Source organism: Portunus trituberculatus, chromosome 4 (assembly GCF_017591435.1).
Source record: "Portunus trituberculatus isolate SZX2019 chromosome 4, ASM1759143v1, whole genome shotgun sequence".
NCBI lineage: Eukaryota > Metazoa > Arthropoda > Malacostraca > Decapoda > Portunidae > Portunus > Portunus trituberculatus.
Window position 1 is genome coordinate 620,596 of NC_059258.1, and position 21,710 is coordinate 642,305.

General features: G+C 38.8%; 1 protein-coding gene and 1 long non-coding RNA gene across 3 annotated transcripts; both read right to left on the reverse strand.

Annotated features, from left to right (window-relative positions):
* Window positions 1-210: 210 nt before the first annotated feature.
* Window positions 211-2,921, reverse strand: LOC123510783. 2 transcript variants are annotated; one of them, XR_006676595.1, is made up of 3 exons: window positions 2,755-2,921; window positions 1,131-1,449; window positions 211-841 (listed from the first exon to the last, which is right to left on the reverse strand). It is a non-coding gene; the product is annotated as an uncharacterized LOC123510783 (long non-coding RNA). The 2 variants fall into 2 exon arrangements; XR_006676598.1 differs by having other exon boundaries at window positions 2,760-2,920.
* Window positions 2,922-5,533: 2,612 nt separating this feature from the next.
* Window positions 5,534-19,126, reverse strand: LOC123510791 (general transcription and DNA repair factor IIH helicase subunit XPD-like). Its single transcript, XM_045266170.1, is given in 18 exon segments — window positions 5,534-6,025; window positions 6,977-7,110; window positions 7,113-7,185; window positions 7,954-8,130; window positions 8,609-8,766; window positions 9,120-9,240; window positions 10,040-10,108; window positions 10,110-10,212; window positions 10,951-11,166; window positions 12,280-12,448; window positions 13,460-13,584; window positions 13,889-13,985; window positions 15,000-15,123; window positions 15,668-15,901; window positions 16,254-16,367; window positions 17,320-17,460; window positions 17,916-18,015; window positions 18,763-19,126. Coding segments are annotated over 18 exon segments (2,301 nt in total). The 5' UTR covers window positions 18,768-19,126; the 3' UTR covers window positions 5,534-5,884.
* Between the last annotated feature and the right edge of the window lie 2,584 nt (window positions 19,127-21,710).

The following is a 21,710-nucleotide window of genomic DNA, read 5'->3' on the forward strand; positions in this document are numbered from 1 at the left end:
ATTTGAAATCAAATTGCTATCTTGCTTGATAGGGTTAGGCTGACTTTTTATGAGGTGGTTAAGTAGGCTAAGCTGTGAGTAGGTTACTAGGTACGTTAAGCACGTTTCTCAAGAATCCCTAAAAAAAAAAAAAAAAAAGGAAGTATCAGAATCGGTTTTCTTAGTCATCCTTAAATAAAAAAAAAAAAAAAAAGGAATTATCAAAATCAGTTTTCTTAATCATAATTTATTAAGCACTATCAGTGGTGTGGGTACATCACAAAACATGGAAGGAATACTAACATCACATTTTCGTGCACACATACACATTAGATGGAAGGATTAAAAACATTACAAGAGTAATTGGAAACATGTGTTGGTTATGTACATACATTCACATAAGATGGAAGGGATAACATTACAAGAGTGATTGGGAACATTTATTGGCTAGGTTAGATGAAGCAAGGCAGTGTGTCCTCCCCCCCTGGATGATACCACGTAGTCCGGGCAGGGTCAAATTCCTCCGTGGAAGCTGCTGCGAGGTAGTGTGTCCTCCCTCCCTGGATGATACCACGTTGTCCGGGGAGGGTCAAATTCTTCCGTGGAAGGTGCAGGGAGGCAATGTCCTTCCCAGGACGGCACCACAAGTTCGCGCAAGGCAGGGTCCAATTCCTCCGTGGAAGGTGCAGGGAGGCAGTGTCCTCCTTCCCTGGACGGCACCACAAGTTGGCGCGAGGCAGGGTCCTACTCCTCCGTGGATGGTGCAGAGGGACAGTTGGCGCCTTCCACTTCAAGAACTGAGTTTCCTGCCGCAGGTTGCCAGGACACGCTGGTTTGGCTCTCCCTTCAGTAGTGGCAGGACCTGTAACAAATGTAATTTTACCTTTACACTTTAATCATTAACAACCTTCTCAAATGTAGGCTAGGTGTTGTGTGGTGTGTAGTGTGGTTCCGCCCTGTTAAATATGCAGTGCATTCAATTTACCCACCACTACGGAACACTAATATGTAATAGTTAACTCCAAACCTGAAAAAAAAACTATTCCTCATTATATTCTGATTACGAACCTTGCGAGTTTATGTCAATTACCCTAGTTATATTACGTTTAACACCTACACCTCCAATGAGAGCGAAACGACCCAGCCCCTACCTGTGCCAAAGCGGTCTGCGTCCTCTTCTGAAGAAGCGGACCTGGAGTTACACTTATCACATGGACAGAGAGGAAGAGGAGGATGCTTAGCTTCTCCGACACCTGGGCGGGTACAGGTCTAACTGTAGCGCCGCTGTGGCTGACGAGTTCGCTCGTGTGAAAATGATGTGGCTTTACCAAGTTGGTAGTGCACAGATGTAAGGACGCCGGCGCCAGACTTGCGACGAAACGTGCTCATTTCCTGATTGACGCCCGAGACTTGTTTGCCCATGTTCAGGGGACGGCCGGCATGACCCCACATTGTCCCTTGTTGTACACACTGCTGCAACAATAAAGTGATTAATCATCAGGCAAGAAACATCCTTCACCTGCTGTGTCAGCAAGTCATTTTTTGTCATACACAAGACCCTGTGATACAAAGATAAATGGCACGGTATAATCATCACAGTGACTGGAATCCAAATTAAATGCAACTACGTACATTATTACAAGCGTGTGGTGTTGTACCCAGCATGTGCACCACAACACGCTGAAACTTACCACTATTGATCCTACACTTCCTGCCCCAGGTAGTGACAATCATGGTTAACTAAACAGTCTACAAAATATAGCTATACACAGCCATTTTGGGCACTGTCCCCAAGAAAACATCCCGCGCGCTCGCCTCCACTCCCGGCGACCTCTCCGCAGCTCCTCCACCCAGCTGATTTGACGCCACAAAATAAAAAATTTAGGGATTATAATTTTGTTTCTGCGCAGGGATTCCTTGAGACATGTCATGTATCTTAAGAGTTACGCAACGGTAAAATGGTTGAGAAACGCTGCCTTATTCGTCTCTCTCTCTCGTCGACCAATAGCGTGGTTTCATTTATGTGACGTCAAATCAGCTGGGTGGAGGAACTGCTAAGTGGGAGCCGGGAATCGAGGTGAGCTCGCGGGACGGTTTCCTGAGGACAGTGCCCCATTTTGAAGCTTCTACATAAACCCCTTTCTCGCATTCAGAAACATTAAACGCACACATGTGAAGTGCCGTGACGTTTCAGCTCTTGACACTTTACGCCGCCTTACATTTAATGGTACACTGGTTCACAGCACATACGAAACAGGGGGTGAAACGTCAAGGCACCCAACAACTTTCACACAACGCAACATCCTACTAACTTAACAACCCTAACTATTTCTCAAATGCCATTTCAGAGTTAAACAATCAGTTTTACATTAACACTTGAGAATGCACAGATATTCCTAATGCAAGACACCTAGAGAGGACGGATTCCAACCTGAGTAAGACAGGAATGTAAATGTGGCTAGTAGGGAGAGCAACTGGGTAACCGCAGACAACTGTTCAGGGTCAGGCTTACGAAGCACTTAATGGTACGAAGCACTTCCCATTAATAGAGCACTAATGTGTTACTTCATTACGGAATTGCAACTTCCAATGCGGATTAACGATTATCAAATAGCAAACTGATAAAAAATACAAAAAATAGTTCCATGAAATATCAGACAACACCATGTCCTCTAACACAGCAGGGAGCTTTGAAATGATCTTATTCATGAGAAAAGATAAAAATCGTTCATTACACACGCGCTATCAAAAGCACCACTGTCGTGTACAGCATACCTTACCGACACACAGCAACGCCACGAGAGGAATGGCACCACACCAACGCACAACCAATTACTCAAAGTGGTGACAAGGCACTAGTGACTAGGCAGAGACACCGCGCACACACGTTTTACCTCCACCACGGCTACTGAGGAAATCGTTCTGTTGTGCCTCACTGCTCCCCGCTTCACCTCCTCTTCCTACTCCCCCCTCCTCCCTTGTTTGCAGTAGACACTTAATAACTATCTAGCCCCCGTTCTATATAAGCATTGCTACCTTTAGCCTAAGCCGGTGGTTACCCACGCCACGTAGGTGTTATTTAGACCTCCTCACTTACGTCACACTCCTGTACATAGCTTTATGTGTATCCATTTATCATCTCTCTATCTGCCTTCACACACACACACACACACACACACACACACACACACACACATATATATATATATATATATATATATATATATATATATATATATATATATATATATATATATATATATATATATATATATATATATATATATATATATATATATAATTATTGTCATATTCATTATTATTGTTATTATCGTTATCATTATCATTAATTAGTATCATTATTATTATTACTATTGTTGATATCATTAGTCATTATTATTGTTGTTGTGAGGACACGGCACGTAGCTACGGAACATAATATATCCAGGTGTCACATTAGTGGAATGTCAAGACACATAATCCTTTAACCAGCCAAACAAACTTGTCCACATTTCCTGCACTAATTATGAAGCACGTGGGCCTACAGGCATGACGCGTAAATAACCTGCCAATGCTAACACTGAAATGAGGATGTCATGGCTTGAACAGCTTGTTTCAGCGAGGCGGGGATGCCACCTGCCGCCTGGGCCCTGACACATGACAACTTGCACCACGTCCTGGCACGTCATTCGCTCTTCGGCAGTTGCTGACCACATCACCTTGTCACCTTTTGCTCACCACAAATTAGTTGTTTGTTACTACTCTTTGTATATGCCTGTGTGTGTGTGTGTGTGTGTGTGTGTGACTATTCGCTGTTATTCTTATAATTTGTTCCCATACTTTTCACTGTATGACGCCAAGAGCGCAATAAATTAATCAATAACAACAACGATCCTGCTACCATCACACACACACACACACACACACACCGGTAAAAAAGTGGAATGCATTGAGTGATGAGGTTGTTGCAGCACATAGTGTGTATAACTTTAACGAACAATACGACAAGTGGAGACATGGAGACAGGACACTATGAGCCCCGCCCGAACCCTGTACAATACAACTAGGTAAATGCACCACTGAGTAACGCCACCTCGTTTCAGCTGGAGATAAGGCACCACTGGGGGAGTCCCCGTGGCCCTACCGGCCATTTCTCACTGCGGCGAGTATAACGTACTAATTAATACTTCTATTATATTTCATGAGAATTCAGAGGGATGATACAAATCAGAAAACCTTGAGAGAGAGAGAGAGAGAGAGAGAGAGAGAGAGAGAGAGAGAGAGAGAGAGAGAGAGAGAGAGAGAGAGAGAGAGAGAGAATTTTCTTTTTATTCTCTCTCTCTTGTTAACCAATACAGTAGCTTGATACCTGTGGCGTCAAATCAGCTGGGTGGAGCTGCGAAGGGAGAGCCGGAAAACGAGGAGAGCTGGCGGGACGTGCATATTAGGACAATGTCCCCCCTAAAAAACAGTAATACCGAAACAAGATATCAACAATAAATTACTGGCACGCAGTATATTGAAAAGAAAATCACCGGTAAAGTGGTATACTGAAGTGGCTCTAATGCCTAATATATCGATAATACCAAAGCAAAAATTCCGCTTTTTCGGTATACCTATTACCAGTGCACATCCCTACTCTCTCCCCCTCTCACTGACATGACAAGATATAATATGCACGTGCTGGGTCAATACAAATGCCATTACGTTGCTGCACAGATGGTTTTCCAGCCAGACACAGCCAAGTGGAGGGTGTGCTGCTGCTGTGTTGGAAGCCAGACGCCACAACACAGCAGTAGTACAAAATATAATGTATAATGTAATCTATATGCCATCTATGTTCACGTGACTTGTTCCGAATGTGAACCAAAGAAAACGCAATGTGTGTGTGATGATTGTCTGGTGTGAAAAATAAACATTCGTTGGTAACCGCCGTTAGAAAAAAAAAAATAATAATAATGGGATTGCCATGACCCCTCCTTCCCACAAAAAAAAAAAAAAAAATCAGACCAAGTTTAAGGAGCAATTAGCACATTGAAGCCCCGTCCTTCCTCTAAAGCAAGGAGGGTTCCATGTCTGCCAAGTCGCACCCTCCCCAACTGCTTCGGGGGGATGGACGGGGCCTCTGCAAATTTTTCTTTTTATGGGGGATGGGGTCATGTTAATCCCATTCACTTATTTATCTTTTCAGTCTAAACTTGGGTCACATCAATCCTCCTCCTTTCTGTGGGGGAGCTAAGTCAATGCCATTCATTTCTAGCTTTTTTTCTGACTATTTACCTTAAAACTTAGTCTAAATCTGGGTCACATCAATCTTTTTTTTTAGTTTCTTTTGTAAGGATTGGTTCATATATACTGTTCCTCACCCTTGACCTTGAGGGCAGGAACTGTTACCAACAACTGTTTATTACTCACACAAGACAGTCACAGCAACATTACTAAATCAAATAAATTCCACAGTTCACACTTATAACAAGAGTCAATCCATGCAACATTAATACTTAACTTACTGATAACTTACTGAGTACAAGTCAATAATGAATGAACGTTAGGATTAAAGATGGCATTGTTTATTTAGCATGTAGTACAAAACCTGCTGAGTTGTGGTGGACAGGCCAGGACTGAAGGCAGGTGGTGTGGTGGTGGTGGTGGTGATGCTGCTGACACTTTCCAGGCTGACAGGAGTGGTGGTGGCAGCAACAACACTGGCACTCCCTGATAGAACATGTCACCCTTACTGCCGTAGAAAGGGTCCAGCTCCAGTGCCACCAAATCCTACAGTGTGACCAGGGCAATGCTGTTGGCTGAGACGAGTTGGTCCAGGGTCAGCAGTGACATCCCCCAGCTGGTAGAATGCATCACCCTTACTGCCACAGAAAAGGTCCACCTCCAGCGCCACCGAACCCTACAGTGTGATCTGTGCCCGCCGCTGCACCTGGGCAATGCTGTCGGCTGAGTTGAGCTGCTCCAGGGTCAGCAGCGACACCCCCAGCTGGTCGTCCCGAGTGAAGGGCTGGGCCATCTGTCTCAGCCAAGGCCGGGTTAGCTGAAACAAACATTTGGCATTTTTTTAAAGTTGGAAATGGTGTAAAATGTTTTAGGAGCTTTGTGGTTTTGCCTCATTTTCTTTATCAACATCTAGACAGCTCAAGTCATGTCACCTTCCCCTGTCAATACAATAATCTGTCACCTCCTTCCCCTGTCCATACAATAATCTGTCACCTCCTTCCCCTGTCCATACAATAATCTGTCACCTCCTTCCCCTGTCAATACAATAAATATGTTACTTCCTCCTCTATCAATACAATAAATCTGCCCATCTTTTCCTTATCAATACAATAAATCTACCAATCTCTTTCCTTATCAATACAATAACTTATCAGGAGTTGTCACATGCAAAATCAAAATCAGACCACTTCAAAACAAACACAGGGCATCTTGATAATGACACCCTATAAAGAACAACTACAGGTGGAAAATAAAGAGATCAAATACATAATGATATAGAGAAATCTGACACAACCAGATGTCCACAACTCATTAAACTTGTAACATGTATAAACAAAAGTATGTTGGTGCAATCACAGCTCATAAAACTCATAACATGCCTAAACTAAAAGCAATCACCTGAGACAATCGACTCACAAAACTCAAAACATGCTTAAACAAAACAATCTTGACACCTTTGCAGCTCACAAAACTCGTAACATGCCTAAACAAAAGAATCTTGACACAATCACAACTCGCAAAACTCGTAATGCACCTAAACAAAAGCACTCACTTCTGTCACAATCACAATTCACACAACTTGTAACATGCCTATACAAAAGCACTCACCTGACACATTCAACTCACAAAACTCAAAACATGCCTCAACAAAACAATCTTGACACAATCACAACTCACAAATCTTGTAATGCACCTAAACAAAAGCACTCACTTGGCACATTCAACTCAAAAAACTCAAAACAAGCCTCAACAACAGCAATGACCACACCTGCACAGCCTCCTCAGTGGACAGATTACACTTGCTGTCCATCAAGTACTCCTGGATCCAGCGAGGCAGTTTGCTCTTCTTGTCTGACCGTGAGAAGCGCTGGTCAGCGAAGAGCATGATTCCGTAGTCAGTCTTCCACGCATGACACGCCCCACACACTGCGCCGCGTGTCTCATTGCGTCAAATGTCAGGAAGTCGTTCTCTCGGATCTGCGGCAAATGTTTTCTTTGTTGGTATAGTGTGAATAAGGTTGTTTATTTTCTTAGTTTAATTTCACAGGTACTCAATGATGCTGGGAGTGTTACCTGCCTTGTGTGTTTTTAGTTCAATTCACAGGAAGGAAGGAGCATACAGGATTCTAGAGTTTGCTTGTTAGAAGAAAGATTTTGAATGCTGATGAACTCTTGCATTTGAGAGATGGATGGAACAAGATTGAAAGTAGAAAGTATTGTGTGTGAAGATGCAAAGGATGATTGAAGCACAAATATTAAGGTACACAGATGAAAGATTCTGAATTCTAATTAACTCCTGGATTTGAAAGATGGACAGAATAGGGAGTGAGAGAAAAGTTAGTATTGTGAGTGAGGATACAGAAATCAGAACACAAATTAGATGATACACAGATGAAAGATTTTGAATTCTGATGAACTCTTGCATTGAAAAAGTGGACAAAATAGGAGGAAAAAAAAAAGTACTATTGTGTGTGAAAGATCTTGAATTCTGAACTAATGCATTTGAGATATAAACAGAATAGAAGTGAGAGAATCAAGTGAGCCTTTTTGGAGGGTTTTCATTCCCCTTGACTGGCTTCCTTTCTTGCATAAAAAAAATTATAATAAAAATAAATAAATGAATAAATAAATAAATAAGAATAAATAAATATATAGAAAAATGCAAGTAATAGTGTGTGTGAGGCAGCCAAGATTGGAGCACAAGTAGAAGAGAAGAGGCTTACAAGTAGAAGAGAGAAGCCTTACATTGAACTGATCCCTGAGGTACTCCAGCCTGGCCTTGAGAATCCTGCTCTGTGTGTACATGAAGGGGATGCCCATCATGATGACACAGCGCCCGTAGTGGTGGTCAAAATCAATACCCTCAGACACCTTCCCCCGCGCCACCGCCAGCAGCAGCCCGCCACGCCCTCTGTCACACGCCTGCAGGAACACATTCACTAGACACACACTCACCACTACAGACAAGAAATATATTGCCAATAACTGATCATCCAATTGTAAAAAGCCCCATTAATTAATTACTTTTTTTATATTTTCACAATCCATAGCTTGAGTCACACCCAAATCTAAAAAATAGCAAATTTATTCCCATCTTACTCATAAAACAACATTAATTCACAGCTCTTCATGTTCTTTTGCAAATCCACAACTTGAGTCATACCTAATCTAAATAACATCAAATTTCTGACCATCCTACTCTATTTTTTACAATATTTTTGCAATATATAGCTCAAGTAACACCTGCCAGCTCAGCCAACCCTGCCCACCTCACCAACCCTGTCCACTTCACCATGCCTCACCAATCCTGCCAGTTTTGCCACCTCACAAACCTTGCCCATCTCACCAGCCCTGCCCACCTCATCAGCCTTGCCCACCCCACCAATCCTGCTGGCCTCACCTTCATGTAATTAATAAGAGCGAGGGAGGTCTCTGCGTCATCCTGTGTCTCAATGAACACCAGCTTGTGTCTCTGCAAGTCACTGATGATGCCGTGATCGTACCAGGTAGCCACTACATTCTCCAGGTACAGGTATGAGGTGAAGAAACACACCATGCCTAACAGTGAAAAGACAAGGGGTTTATTTCTAACAGTGGAAAAAAAAAAAAAGGTTTATTCCTATCAGTGAAAAAGAGATGGTGGTTATTCTTGACAGTGAAAAATATGGGTTTATTCCTGTCAGTGAAAAGACGAAGGTGTTTATTGAGTCAATATCCATGTGTGACTTTCTCTCTCGCTAGATCTACACATTTGGAGAAAAAAAAAAAAATAAATAAATAAAATAAATAAATAAATAAAATAAAGAAATAAATAAAAAAATAAATAAAGAAAGAAAATAAAAAAAAAAATATAAATAAAATAAAAACACACACACACAAAGACAGACAGACACACACAGACAGACACTCACCGTCAGGCACACACCGCGCCATCTCCACCAGCAGCTTTCCATAATTCCTCACCACAGCCGGATCATCGCGAGACTCAAACTTAGAGGAGATGGACACCTGGTCGTTCCCCTTGGTCACAATCTGCAGCGGAGAACATAGGTAAAGGTGTCCTGATAATGATACATGAATGACACATGAATATAGTTTGCCTTGCTTGAAATGACACATGAAAATAGTCTTGCCTTGCTACAAATGACATAAATTAGTCTTGTCTTACTACAAATGACACATAAATTAGTCGGCCTGGCTTGAAATGACACATGAATACAGTTTGCCTTGCTTGAAATGACACATGAATCAGTCTGCCTTGGTACAAATGACACAAACCATCATAACGTTAACTAGAGACTTGAAATAACACAAGTACTGTTTTCAAAGGCTACAAAGATGAATAGCAGAGTTTGCACATGTGTTCTTTTGATGATAATGTAGACTTTTGGTAATCTGTCACTTAAACTGTACAAACACCCTTAAAGGCCATTGTATCATCAACTAGAGCCTTGAAATAACTAAGGTATGGAGCAGAAGTCTTGCAAATGCACACACACACCATAGGCAAAATACATCATTTGACAAGGCTCTAAACACAACAAAAACTTTATTTCAAACACCACATCCATACACACACCATTTTTACACCACACAACACACACCACTACTCCCACACACACACCATGGGCAAAAGACATCATTTGACAAGGCTCTAAACACAACAAAATCTTTATCTCAAACACCACATCCACACACACCACCATGACACAACACACACACACTACACACACACACACACACACACACATAAGTAGGATACATCATTTGGCAAGGCTCTAAGCACAAGAAAAACTCTATTTCAAACACATCCACACACACACACACACACCATGGGCAGGATGCAGGGTCTGGCGAGGGTCATGGTGAAGGAGCTCTGGATGACAGGATGGAAGTCCAGGAATCTTGGGGTACATATCCAGCGGGGAAAGTGTTCCGGAGGTGATGACGACGGTCTGGAACTTTGTAAACACTGGCTTGATGGCGATGGAGGAGTCGAGGCATCTGGAACGGGAATCAATTTGTTGTGGTGGTGATGGTGGTGGTGGTGGTGTTGATTGGTGTTTGTGTGTGGTTATAAAAGTTGTTATTGATATAATTATACGACTAAAGGTTGAATATAATGGAGAATTCAAATATAGTGGATTTAAACAGAGAAAGGAAGAGAAATTTACAGTTAACTGGGAGAAATAAAACAAAATTAACTGTAGAGTGAAAAAATACAGGTATTAAATAAAATGTAAGAATAATAAATAAAAAATAACAAAAAGTCAACCATAAAGTATCTAAACCCATAAAAAAAAAACAATAAAAAAAAAAATAACAAAAACCAAAAAAACTGAAAAAAACTGAACTTAATTAACCCCTTAGGTATTATGATGCATTTCTATATTCATTCTGGTGACTATTTGGTGATTTTCTACAGCTTCAGAAACTCATGTTGGGGATTAAAATAGTGACAACTGTAGCCATTAATCTTTTGACCTCCATAGACCCTTCCTGTCAATAAAAATGGTCTAATTGTACACAACTCTGAAGGTAAAAATGTTTCCCAGTACTGAAGAGGTTAAAATAATGAAGAATGTGGCCATTAATCTTCTGACCTCCATAGACCCTTTCTAATGTCAATAAAAAAATAGTCTAATCGTACACAAATCTGAAGGTAAAAATATGTCCCAGCACTGAAGAGGTTAACAGAACAAAACAACACACAAAGACAACAAAAACACACCACAGCCCCACCTTAAGTACAAAATAGGGTTGGGAATGTTTGGCGCCAAAATAGGGTTGGGAATGTTTGGCGCCTTATCCTCGAATGGCTCAATGATGATGGCAAATCCTTGAAGGTATGTGGACACCAGAGTTGCAAAGTTGGCCACAGCGACGAGGGGGGCAAGATCACTCACGTCTGTCAATTCTAAGGAGCGAACGATCGACGCCAAACGCTCGGAACAGAACCTGGAGGGAATGAGAAAGCTGTTTTTTCCTTTCTAAAAAATCAAGAGTAGGAAATGAGAAGGCTGTTAAGAGGGCTGTTTTTCATCATTTCTAAAAATCAAGAGGGAACGAGAAAGCTGTTTTCATCCTTTCTAAAAATCAAGAACGTCTTTCAAAATGAGCGTAAACAAGAGGTAAAATGAAAGAAAAGAGGTAAATAGAAGGAAAATGAAGAAGAGAAAGTAAAAAAAAGTAGGTGTATAAATAAGAGATGAAAGGAGACTAAAAGCAAAGAGGAATATAAAAGAAAAAAAAAAAAAAAGATGAATAAACAAGAGGTGAAATGAGAGGAAAGATGCAGAGGAGAAAAATGAAGAAGAGAAAGTAAAATAGACACATGAATAAATAAGAGATGGAAGGAGAGTAAAGCAAAAAATAGAATGAAAATGAAGAGAATGGAGGAGAATGTGAAAAAAAGAAAGAAAATAATAGAATGAGAATGAGAAGAAAGGAAGAGAGAAAGTAAATAAATGGGTAAATGAATAAATAAGAGATGAAAGGAGAGCAAAGAAGCAAAAAATAGAATGAAAATGAAGAGAATGCAGAAGAAAATTAAAAAAGAGAGGAAAGAAAAGAATAGAATGAAAAATGAGGAGAATGGAAGAGAGAAAGTAAATAAACGGATACATGAATGAATAAGAGATGAAAGGAGAGCAAAAAGCAACAGAACGTGGACGAGATGAGCTTGTGGTAATAAATTAGGTTAGGACAAATTACTTTTCCTTTTCTCTTATTCACCCACGTCTCATTTTTAATATTTTTTGCATTTTTGAACACTATGAAATCATCTTCAATTCCATCAACTGTCTTTCCCAATTTGTAAGATAATTTAGTACTGTTGAATGATGCAAGAAGATAAAAAAAAAAGATGAGAAAGAAGGAAAATAAGAGGGAAGGCAAAGGAATTAGGAAAAGCAGTTAATATTTAGGACAATTTTGCCGTGTTAATTGATGCAAGGAACAGACAAGAGGATGAGAAATGGAAGGATTGTGGGAATAAGGAAAAGAAAAGGAAAAAAAATAAGGAAGAAAGCTAATAACATATCTTGAACACACACACACACACACACACACCTCAAGGGCTTGCGATCAATGAAAGCCCTAGCACGGATGTCCTTCAGGAAACCAGCGGGTGACTCCTGCACTGCGTGGGTGACTGTGAGGCGCATCTTGAGGAAATCCACCAGGCGACGGATGAAGGAGATGAAGTAGTCGGCCATGCGGATGTTCCCTGGTATGTTATCTAAGGGCGGATGAAGGCGGATGAGTGGATATTCTATTATTTGCATCGTTTTCTCTCTAGGATAGTGACCATTAAGATACAGTATGTTTGATTTTATTGGTTTATTTTTATTTTATTCCTTTCTAAAATTAAGAGTGCTTTTAAAAATACACTACATTACAATCTATTTTATTATTTTTTTTCCTTTCCTGTCTAAAATCAAGAGCGCTTTTCAAAATACAATACATTTAATTACAGTTTTATTAATTTTCATCCTTTCTAATATCAAGATCGTTTTCTAAAGTGAATGTAAACAAGAGATGAAAGGAGAGGAATAGAAAGAAAAGGAGGAAGTGAAAGAAGGAGACTAAAAAAGTAACTACATGAATAAACAAATGATGAAAGGAGAGTCAGAGTAAAGAAAAGAAGAAAATGATGAAGAGAATGAAAGCAAAAGTAAAAAAAAAAGGGAGAAAATAGAAGGAAAATGAGAATGAAGAAGAGAAAGTAAAGAAAGCAAATACATGAAGAAATTAGAGATAAAGAAGGATAAAAGCAAAGAACAGAAGTAAAATAAGGAGAATAAAGGAGAGGAAATGAGAAAAGAACAAAAAGAAAATGAAAAAAAAGAATGAAGAAGAAAAGTAAAAGAAATAAATAGAACAAAAATATGAAATAATGAAACACTATTGACTAAAAAATAAACAAACACACAACTTTATTCCAAAATGAACATAAAACAAGAAACAAAAGGAGAGGAAAGAAGAAAAGAATGGACAAATGAGGAGAACGGAGGAGAGAGAATAAAAATAAATAAATAAAAATAAAAATAATAATAATAATGAAGCAATTTAGACAATAAGATAAACAAACACACAACTTTATCAATGCCCCTTTCCCTCCTGACAAGACAAGGTTAACACACACACACACACACACACACACACACACACACACACACACACACACACACACACACACACACCATTCCTTCAAAAATATAAGCAACAAAAACACATTTCCTTGTTTTACCTTCCAAAATGTCTTTAGGCAGGACAGGGTTGGCGATCAGGTCCTGCTGTGATGCCGCCTGCTTCAGCCCCGCCACCAGCCTGTTGTACTCCTCCTGCAGTCTGTTGCTGTCTGACATCTTCACCCTGAGTGCATGAGGTGTTGAAATAGATACTGTCAGGGAACGGACGTTATATGGAGGTAAATGTGTGTGTGTGTGTGTGTGTGTGTTACTTAAATTCAATGGAAGATGCAAGACAATCAATCTTTTAAGAGACAATGATACAAATCACTCAAGGTAAAAAATTGTATAGAGAAACAAAACACAGACCACACACCATGCACAATACCACACCAAACACCACACACACTCCACATATACACCACACACACACACTGCACATATACACCACACACCACATACCACACTTCAAACCACACACCACGCACCTCTGTATGTGTTCACTGAGGTGTGTGATGGCTGTCTTGGCCTTGTCCAGAATTTTGCGGTTAATGTTTATGCTCATGGAGTCGACACAAATGTTGTCTGGGGAATTAAAATGGTTAGAAATACTGTTAACTTATTATCATTAGTTTGTTTTTGCTTTATCTCAATTAAAAATGGTTTATAATTAAAGGTAACTTGCTTTAATTAGTCTTTTATTTTATCTCTCTGAATTGAAATGATTAAAATTACTGTTAACTTATTTTTATCATTAGTTTGTCCATTTTATTGTGAATTAAAATGAATACAATTGTCTTCACTTGTTTTGTCACTATTTTCTTTACTTTGTCTATTTTATCATGAATTAAAATGATTATAAATTCACTATTAACTTATCTTTATCATTAGTTTGTCTATTTCATCGTGAATTAGAATTAATATAATTGCCTTTCACTTGTTATGTCATTATTTTCTTTACTTTGTCTATCTGTTCCAGCAAATCAGAGTGGTGTGGCGCTGACAACACACACCACACTACAAAACTTATCATTATTATTATTTTTTCTTATTTATACCATGTGGGCTTTTTACAGGAATTTCTGGGCTAAAGAGGGTATTTTTTGGGGTACCTCCTATCTCAAAGCCCACCTGCTAGGAAACCATTGCCCTGAGTGAGGAAGCCCAACCTACACCCAGGGTTCCACTGTACCACCACTTGATACACTAACTCCAGTGCAAGGATACTTTTAACTGTTTCTGATACATTTCACCAATCACTACCAGAAACGTCACTCTTGTCACATATCGCCAAGTCATGTATCGCCAATTTCAAGATGTCTAACTAAAAAAAAAAAAAAAAAAAGAGAGAAAAGAAAATTAACCTACTAAAAATATAGATAAAAAAAAAAAAATATATGACAAAAATTTTAGAGAGAAAGTGAGAGAAAAGGACAAATTACCACAAGGACACCCACCAATGTTGAAAAATTATAAATAAATAAATAAAATAAAAAATAAATAAAAAATAAAAGAAATTACCACACCCACTTGTTTAAAATGACAAAAACTTTAGAGAGAAAGGCAAGAAAAAGGTCAAACTACCACAAGGACACCCACCAATGTTGTGAGCCTCGTCAAACACCACACACGCCTCTTTCTTCATCTCCTTGGACACGATCTCGGAAATCTTGGGGTCCAGGAGGTAATGGTAACTGTACACCACCACGTTGGCTGCCACCACCTTCAGGAGGGACAAAAGGAAGGGATATTGAGCTTCAGGAGGGAAAACAGGAGGGATTATTTTTACTTCACCTTCAGGAAACAAAAGAAAAAGGAGGAAAAAGGGAAATATAAAAAAGAAAGGAGGGGAAAAAAATTGAAAAGATAAATAGAAAGGAAGGAAAAATAAGGGAAATAAAAAAGGATAGATTATATTGTTTTTTAGCTTCAGGAATCACAAAAACAAACCATCACACACACACACACACACACACACACACTCATTATACCATACCTCACTCTCACACAATCACCACCACTCTCACAACCACCACCACCACCACCACACCCCTACAGCAGCCCAGCAAGGCACCACCCATCACATATCACTCTCACACACACACACAATTATTTCTCACACTCATCCCCCACACTATCAATTTCTCACAATCACCATCACTCTCAGCCCACACATCACAAATCTCTATAATTTCTCACTCTAATCTCTAACTATCAAATCTTTAAAATCACCCTTCTATCTCACAACCACCACCATCACCACTCACCGCATGTCTGGCCAGGAAGTATGGACACCATCCCTTCTGGTGTCCGAACTCCCGAAGGTCATCAAAATTGTAGCAGCCGGACGGGAGTGGGAATTCTCGTCCGTGGAGGTCAAATTTTTCAAAGAACTCACATTGAGGTATGGTGTCGTCTCGCTGGGCTCGGGACCGCACGTAGGAGGCGGTGAGGGCGTGGCAGCCGCTGTCTATCACCTTGGAATCGCGTGCCTTGTTTACCTGGAATTAGAGTCGTGTTTGGCTGAGGGTTACGGAATTTAGTTTGTGTGTGGTTAAGAGAATTTTGTTTATCTGAAGGAGTTATCGAAGGAGGGAGAGGGAGAGGGAGAGGGAGAGAGAGAGAGAGAGAGAGAGAGAGAGAGAGAGAGAGAGAGAGAGAGAGAGAGAGAGAGAGAGAGAGAGAGAGAGAGAGACTATCAAGAAACTACAAAATACAACCTCCATTTCACCCTTCTCTTATCCTTAGTGCTTCAATATCCACACCTGTCACAGCAACAATGGAGTAAACAGGAATTAAACTAAACAGGAATTAAAATAAACAGGAATTAAAGTAAACAGGAATTAAACGCACCTCAGGATTAATGCACAGGTGTTTACGAGAAGCCAAGCCAACTCCGACGATGTTCGATGCCTCTCCTGTCTCCTTCTCAATGTACACCTTCAGTTTGCGCAGTTCCTCTATTACCTGAGCAGGAAGGAAGGCTCTTATGAATTTCTGTTTACTTCCTATAGTTTGTCAAATATTATGTATAGGTGCTAATGCATTAATTTTCATATTTTTAGAGTTTGAAACACATAATGGGTCTTTTCTATTAACTCAAAGGAAGGCTCTAATTAATGTCTATCTTATTACTTTAGTTTGTCAAATATTGTGTATGAGTTAGTTTGTTTCTATTCCATTAAGTCCCATTATTTTTGAGTCCTCTAACACATAAAGATTTTTTCTCTATCTAATTCAAAGGAAGGCTCTAATTAATGTCTATCTTATTACTATAGTTTGTCAATATTATGTACCTTTGGGTTAGTTATTTTCTATTCCATTAAGTCCCATTATTCTTAGTCTTTCAAAACATACACTTTTTTTCTTTTTATCTAATCCAAAAGGTTTTAATTAATGTCTATCTACTTAAAATATGTTGGTTCTTTCTATTCCACTAAGTTTCATCATTTCAGAACCTTTCACCATACAGAAGCACATCATGGAACTGAAAGGGTTAACAACAGCACTATTTGAACCCCCACATGAGTTTCTGAAGCTGTCTAAAATCACCAAATAGTCACCAGAATGAATAGGGAAACACGCCATGGAACTGAAAGGGCCACAAACAGCAACAGAAGAGACGAGAGAAGATTAATAGCCAGTCTTCACTATTTGAACCCCCACATGAGTTTCTGAAGCTGTCTAAAATCACCAAATAGTCACCAGAATGAATAGGGAAACACGTCATGGAATTGAAAGGGCCACAAACAGCAACAAAAGAGACTAAAGAAGATTAATAGCCACAGTCTTCACTATTTTAACCCCCACAGGAGTTTCTGAAGCTGTCTAAAATCACCAAATAGTCACCAGAATGAATAGGAAAACACGCCATGGAGCTGAAAGGAGTAATGAATGACGAGAGAGTCAGCCCACGTACCTTTTCAATCTCGGGAATGGTTCTTGAGCAGTAGATGAGCTTGTTGAGGGTCTGAGGGAAGGCGAGGAGGTAGGACACAGTGAGGGACAGCAGGGAGATGGTCTTCCCGGTCCCTGAGGGCATCTCCAGCAGGCAGTGTCCCTACGGTGGTAAAAACAATGAGACTGGTGAAAAAATATTAAAAAAAAATGAAGAACTTGGGAGGAAGAAATGAAGGACTCTGGTAAATGGAATAAAGGACTCTTGTGGTGAAAGAAATTGGAAGACTGTGGTGAAAGAAAAAAAAAAAAAAAAAAAAAAAAAATTGGAGATGGTAAAAGAAATGACTATGAAATGTTGAGAGAGAGAGAGAGAGAGAGAGAGAGAGAGAGAGAGAGAGAGAGAGAGAGAGAGAGAGAAAAAAAATTAAAACAAATAATAAGACTTTAAAACAAGCAAAAGTAAATAAATAAATAAAAACCTAAATAAAAAACAAAATGAGAGAAAAAAAAAATTGATAAAAGAAGAGAAAGAAAAGAAAAGAAAAAAATAAAAACAAAATAAATAAATAAATACTGAGAGTTTATGGGTAGAGGCACATCCCTTTCGAGACACACCTTGGCATCGAGGGCTCTCTTCAGGTCCAGCATATAGGAGTACTGCTCAGGGTAGATGAAGTCGTAGGGGAAGAACACGCGCATTCCATCAACGTCCAGACTGAAAGAGGGCGGAGAATCAATACCTGCAGAATTTTTACCCACACACACACACACACACACATACATACGAGACATCATCTTCTTCTTTTTCTTCTTCTATTATTATTATTCTCCCTTCCTCCATCCCTTCTGCATAAAAAAAAAAAAAAATATATATAGGCCTATAGACAGCCCCGACAGGACCCACAATCCCTCCTCATGCACAGAGACACAAGAAGAAGAAGAAGGGAAGAAGATGGGAACACTGCTGGTAGGAATCTTTTTATGTCATGTTGGTGTTTTAAAGCTAGGTCAGGTCAGGTTAGGTTAGGTTAGGTTAGGTTAGGTTAGGACTATGTTAAGTTTAAATTGTGTTGAGTTAGGTTAAGTTAAGTTTTTATTACGTTAAGTTGAGTTTCCTTTCGTTAAGTTAGGTTTCCGTTACGTTAAGTTAGGTTTTCATTACGTTAAGTTGAGTTTTCCTTTAATTAAGTTATATTTCCATTAAGTTAAATTTCCATTACGTTAAGTTTGGTTTTTAATCACGCTGTTAAACTTCAATTACGTTATTTTATTTACGTTAAGTTCAATTTCTACTACGATGTTTGATTTCCATTACGTTCAAGTTAAGGACACATCAAACTTGAGTGTTCTTCAAGTCAAGTAATAAAACAAACAAGGCGAACACCGGATTAATCACCTCAATCCCTAAATCCTTCCTAATCTGAGAACTTTCCATCAAAATACACAAAAATAAATCACTCACATCATTTTGCCTGGTTGCGTGTGTCCTGCGGGGTCAAGAAGGCGTGCGTGGCGTGTGTGTGCGTGCGTGCATCCTCACACACTCACCACCTGACACACACCACGCGCCGGGAAATATTAAGGGAAATTTATAAAAAAAAATTTCAACCGGCACGTTTTTCCACTGCCTTCTCCTCTTCTTCCTCTTCCTGTGGCCGCTGTTCTCTTGTTTCCAGCGTCCTCTTCTTGTTTTCTTGTTCTTCTGTCTCTTTTCTTCGTTTTCTTTCGTTATTTAATCGTTTTTCTGGATTTATTTTCTTTATTTTGCGTCTCCTGTTGCTGATTCCTCCTTTGCTTGTCTTGTTTACCTCACCACTCTTCTAATTTCTTCTATTTTCTCCTTCTATTATTTGCTAAGTATTTTTCTGTAACCAGCGTGAAAAAAAGAAGAATTACGTATCATTTTATATATTTTATAATAGTAAATAACATAATAATCCACATAGAGTTGTAAATAAAGTAGAAATTAATTAAAAATCTTTCCTATCTATATTTATTCGGTGGAAATTTGATGTTTTTAGTAAATATGTCTCAGCGTGGTACTCAGAAAACACTAGTTATGAAATGACGCTCCTTAACAAATGACAATACTTAAAAAATGGCGTTACCTGATCAATTAAACCACTTAGAAAAAATACAATGGCTATAAAATGACATAAGTTTCATTAGTATATGTGTTTATTGCTAATGGCTAGTCCTATTTATTCTTTCCTCTTTACCTTATGAAGTGTGGTATTAATTCCATCCTTGGGTATTTAACTTGGGTATTAAATCTTGCCTTGTTCTCTTCCTTCCTCCATTCACTCGTTTCCTTCTCTTCCCACGCTTTTATTCATGCATTCTTCCTTCCTTCTGTCCTTTCCCATTTAAATATTCGATTATTATTGCATTTTAGAGTCTTATTTACATCTCATGAACCTCACAATATATATTCCTCTTATTTTCATTACTATTACACCCTGAATAAGTTAGATTATACATATAGTACAATTTACACTAGCATTTAAAATAAAAGTAAATAAATATATAAGTTTCTCCTAAAATAAATGGTTTTCTTTGACGTAAAATATAGCCAGATAGACGTAACCAACCTATGCATAATGACAGATAAACGCCCTATTTTACATTATTTACGCATTTACATCGACTACCTAGCCATCACTAAGGTTAATCTACATGTGTGATCGTATCTGGTGGCTTATTCATTATCTAGTTAAGGATTTACGTAAAAATATTGAAGAAAACACATCTCTACACTCTTCAGCCATACGTCTTTGATACATAAAGAGAAATGTGTCACAGAAAATGTAATAAATCGAGTATTTTTATGGGTAACTGTATTAAGACGAGAGAGAGAGAGAGAGAGAGAGAGAGAGAGAGAGAGAGAGAGAGAGAGAGAGAGAGAGAGAGAGAGAGAGAGAGAGAGAGAGAGAGAGAGAGAGAGAGAGAGAGAGAGAGAGAGAGAGAGAGAGAGAGCAGATGAAAACAAGAATGAATAAACGGATGCTTTAAACAAAAATAATTAAATAAACAAAGAAATGACGAATAAGAAAGAAAAAAAAAACATGAAACACAACAAAACAAATAAAACAAACCACAAATCAATCAAAACAACACAAAAAACACAAAATAAACGAAAAAAACACGAAAAAAAAAAAGGAAAAAAACGAAGAAGAATGAAATGAAGAGAGAGAGAGAGAGAGAGAGAGAGAGAGAGAGAGAGAGAGAGAGAGAGAGAGAGAGGCAGTGTTTGGTTTTCATTTTCCTTTCAGTTTGAGTCTAGAGAAAGCGAAGGGGAAAGAAAACGGGAGTCAAGGAGTGGAGTGTCAAGGGGGCACTAAAGGAAAATCAGTGCACTGTTACCAAGATGTTTTTTTTTTTCAATTTTTTGTTATTTTTCCTTGATTTATTTGTTTAGTTAGTTTGATTTGCTTAGATTTATTTTATTTCATTTTTTTTTTCTTCGTCTTCTTCTTTTTCGTCTTCCTCCTCCTCCTCCTCCTCCTCCTCCTCTTCTTTATATCGAGTGATCAAAACAATGCTTGAAAAAATGAAGGAATAAGGAAACTGTCTCGTGTGTGTGTATGTGTAGAAGAAGAAGAAGAAGAAGAAGAAGAAGAAGAAGAAGAAGAAGAAGAAGAAGAAGAAGAACTATAATAACAATACTACTACTACTACTACTACTACTAATGATGATAATAATAATAATAATAAAAGAAGAAGAAGAAGAAGAAGAAGAAAAGAAGATGTCTCGTGTGTGTGTGTGTGTGTGTGTGTGTGTGTGTGTGTGTGTGTATCGATAAAAATTCTCCGTGTATTGATTTTTGGTTCATTTGTTAAGAACTCGCCGGAAGCCACCGTCATTTTGAAAAGAATGTCGAGAATTGATAAAACAAAAAAAAATAACAAGAATAACCAATAGAATTCCCGATATTTGATCTTCTCTCTCTCTCTCTCTCTCTCTCTCTCTCTCTCTCTCTCTCTCTCTCTCTCTCTCTCTCTCTCTCTCTCTCTCTCTCTCTCTCTCTCTGGGTTTAATGATTCGAGTATTTCAGTTGTTCCAAATTTTTTTTTTTTTAATATTTGTGTGTATTCGATTTTTCTTTTCTAATATGCATGAATACACCTCTCTCTCTCTCTCTCTCTCTCTCTCTCTCTCTCTCTCTAATCCTTGCTTTTATTTCATCTTAATCCCCAGTTTGGCAAAGTTCTCTTCTAAGTATCTTTAAAGTACTGTCTCGTATCTGATTTTTTTTTTTTTGACAGAGGCAGCAAGAAAATTAAAACTTTCTCTCATAATTGCCTTAAAATTGAGTCCCATTTTCTTCGTTTTGAAAGCCGTTTTCTTTGATTTCCTTTTCACCTTCATTTTCAAGATCAAGATTTCGTTCTGGCTGTTGTTTTCTCTAT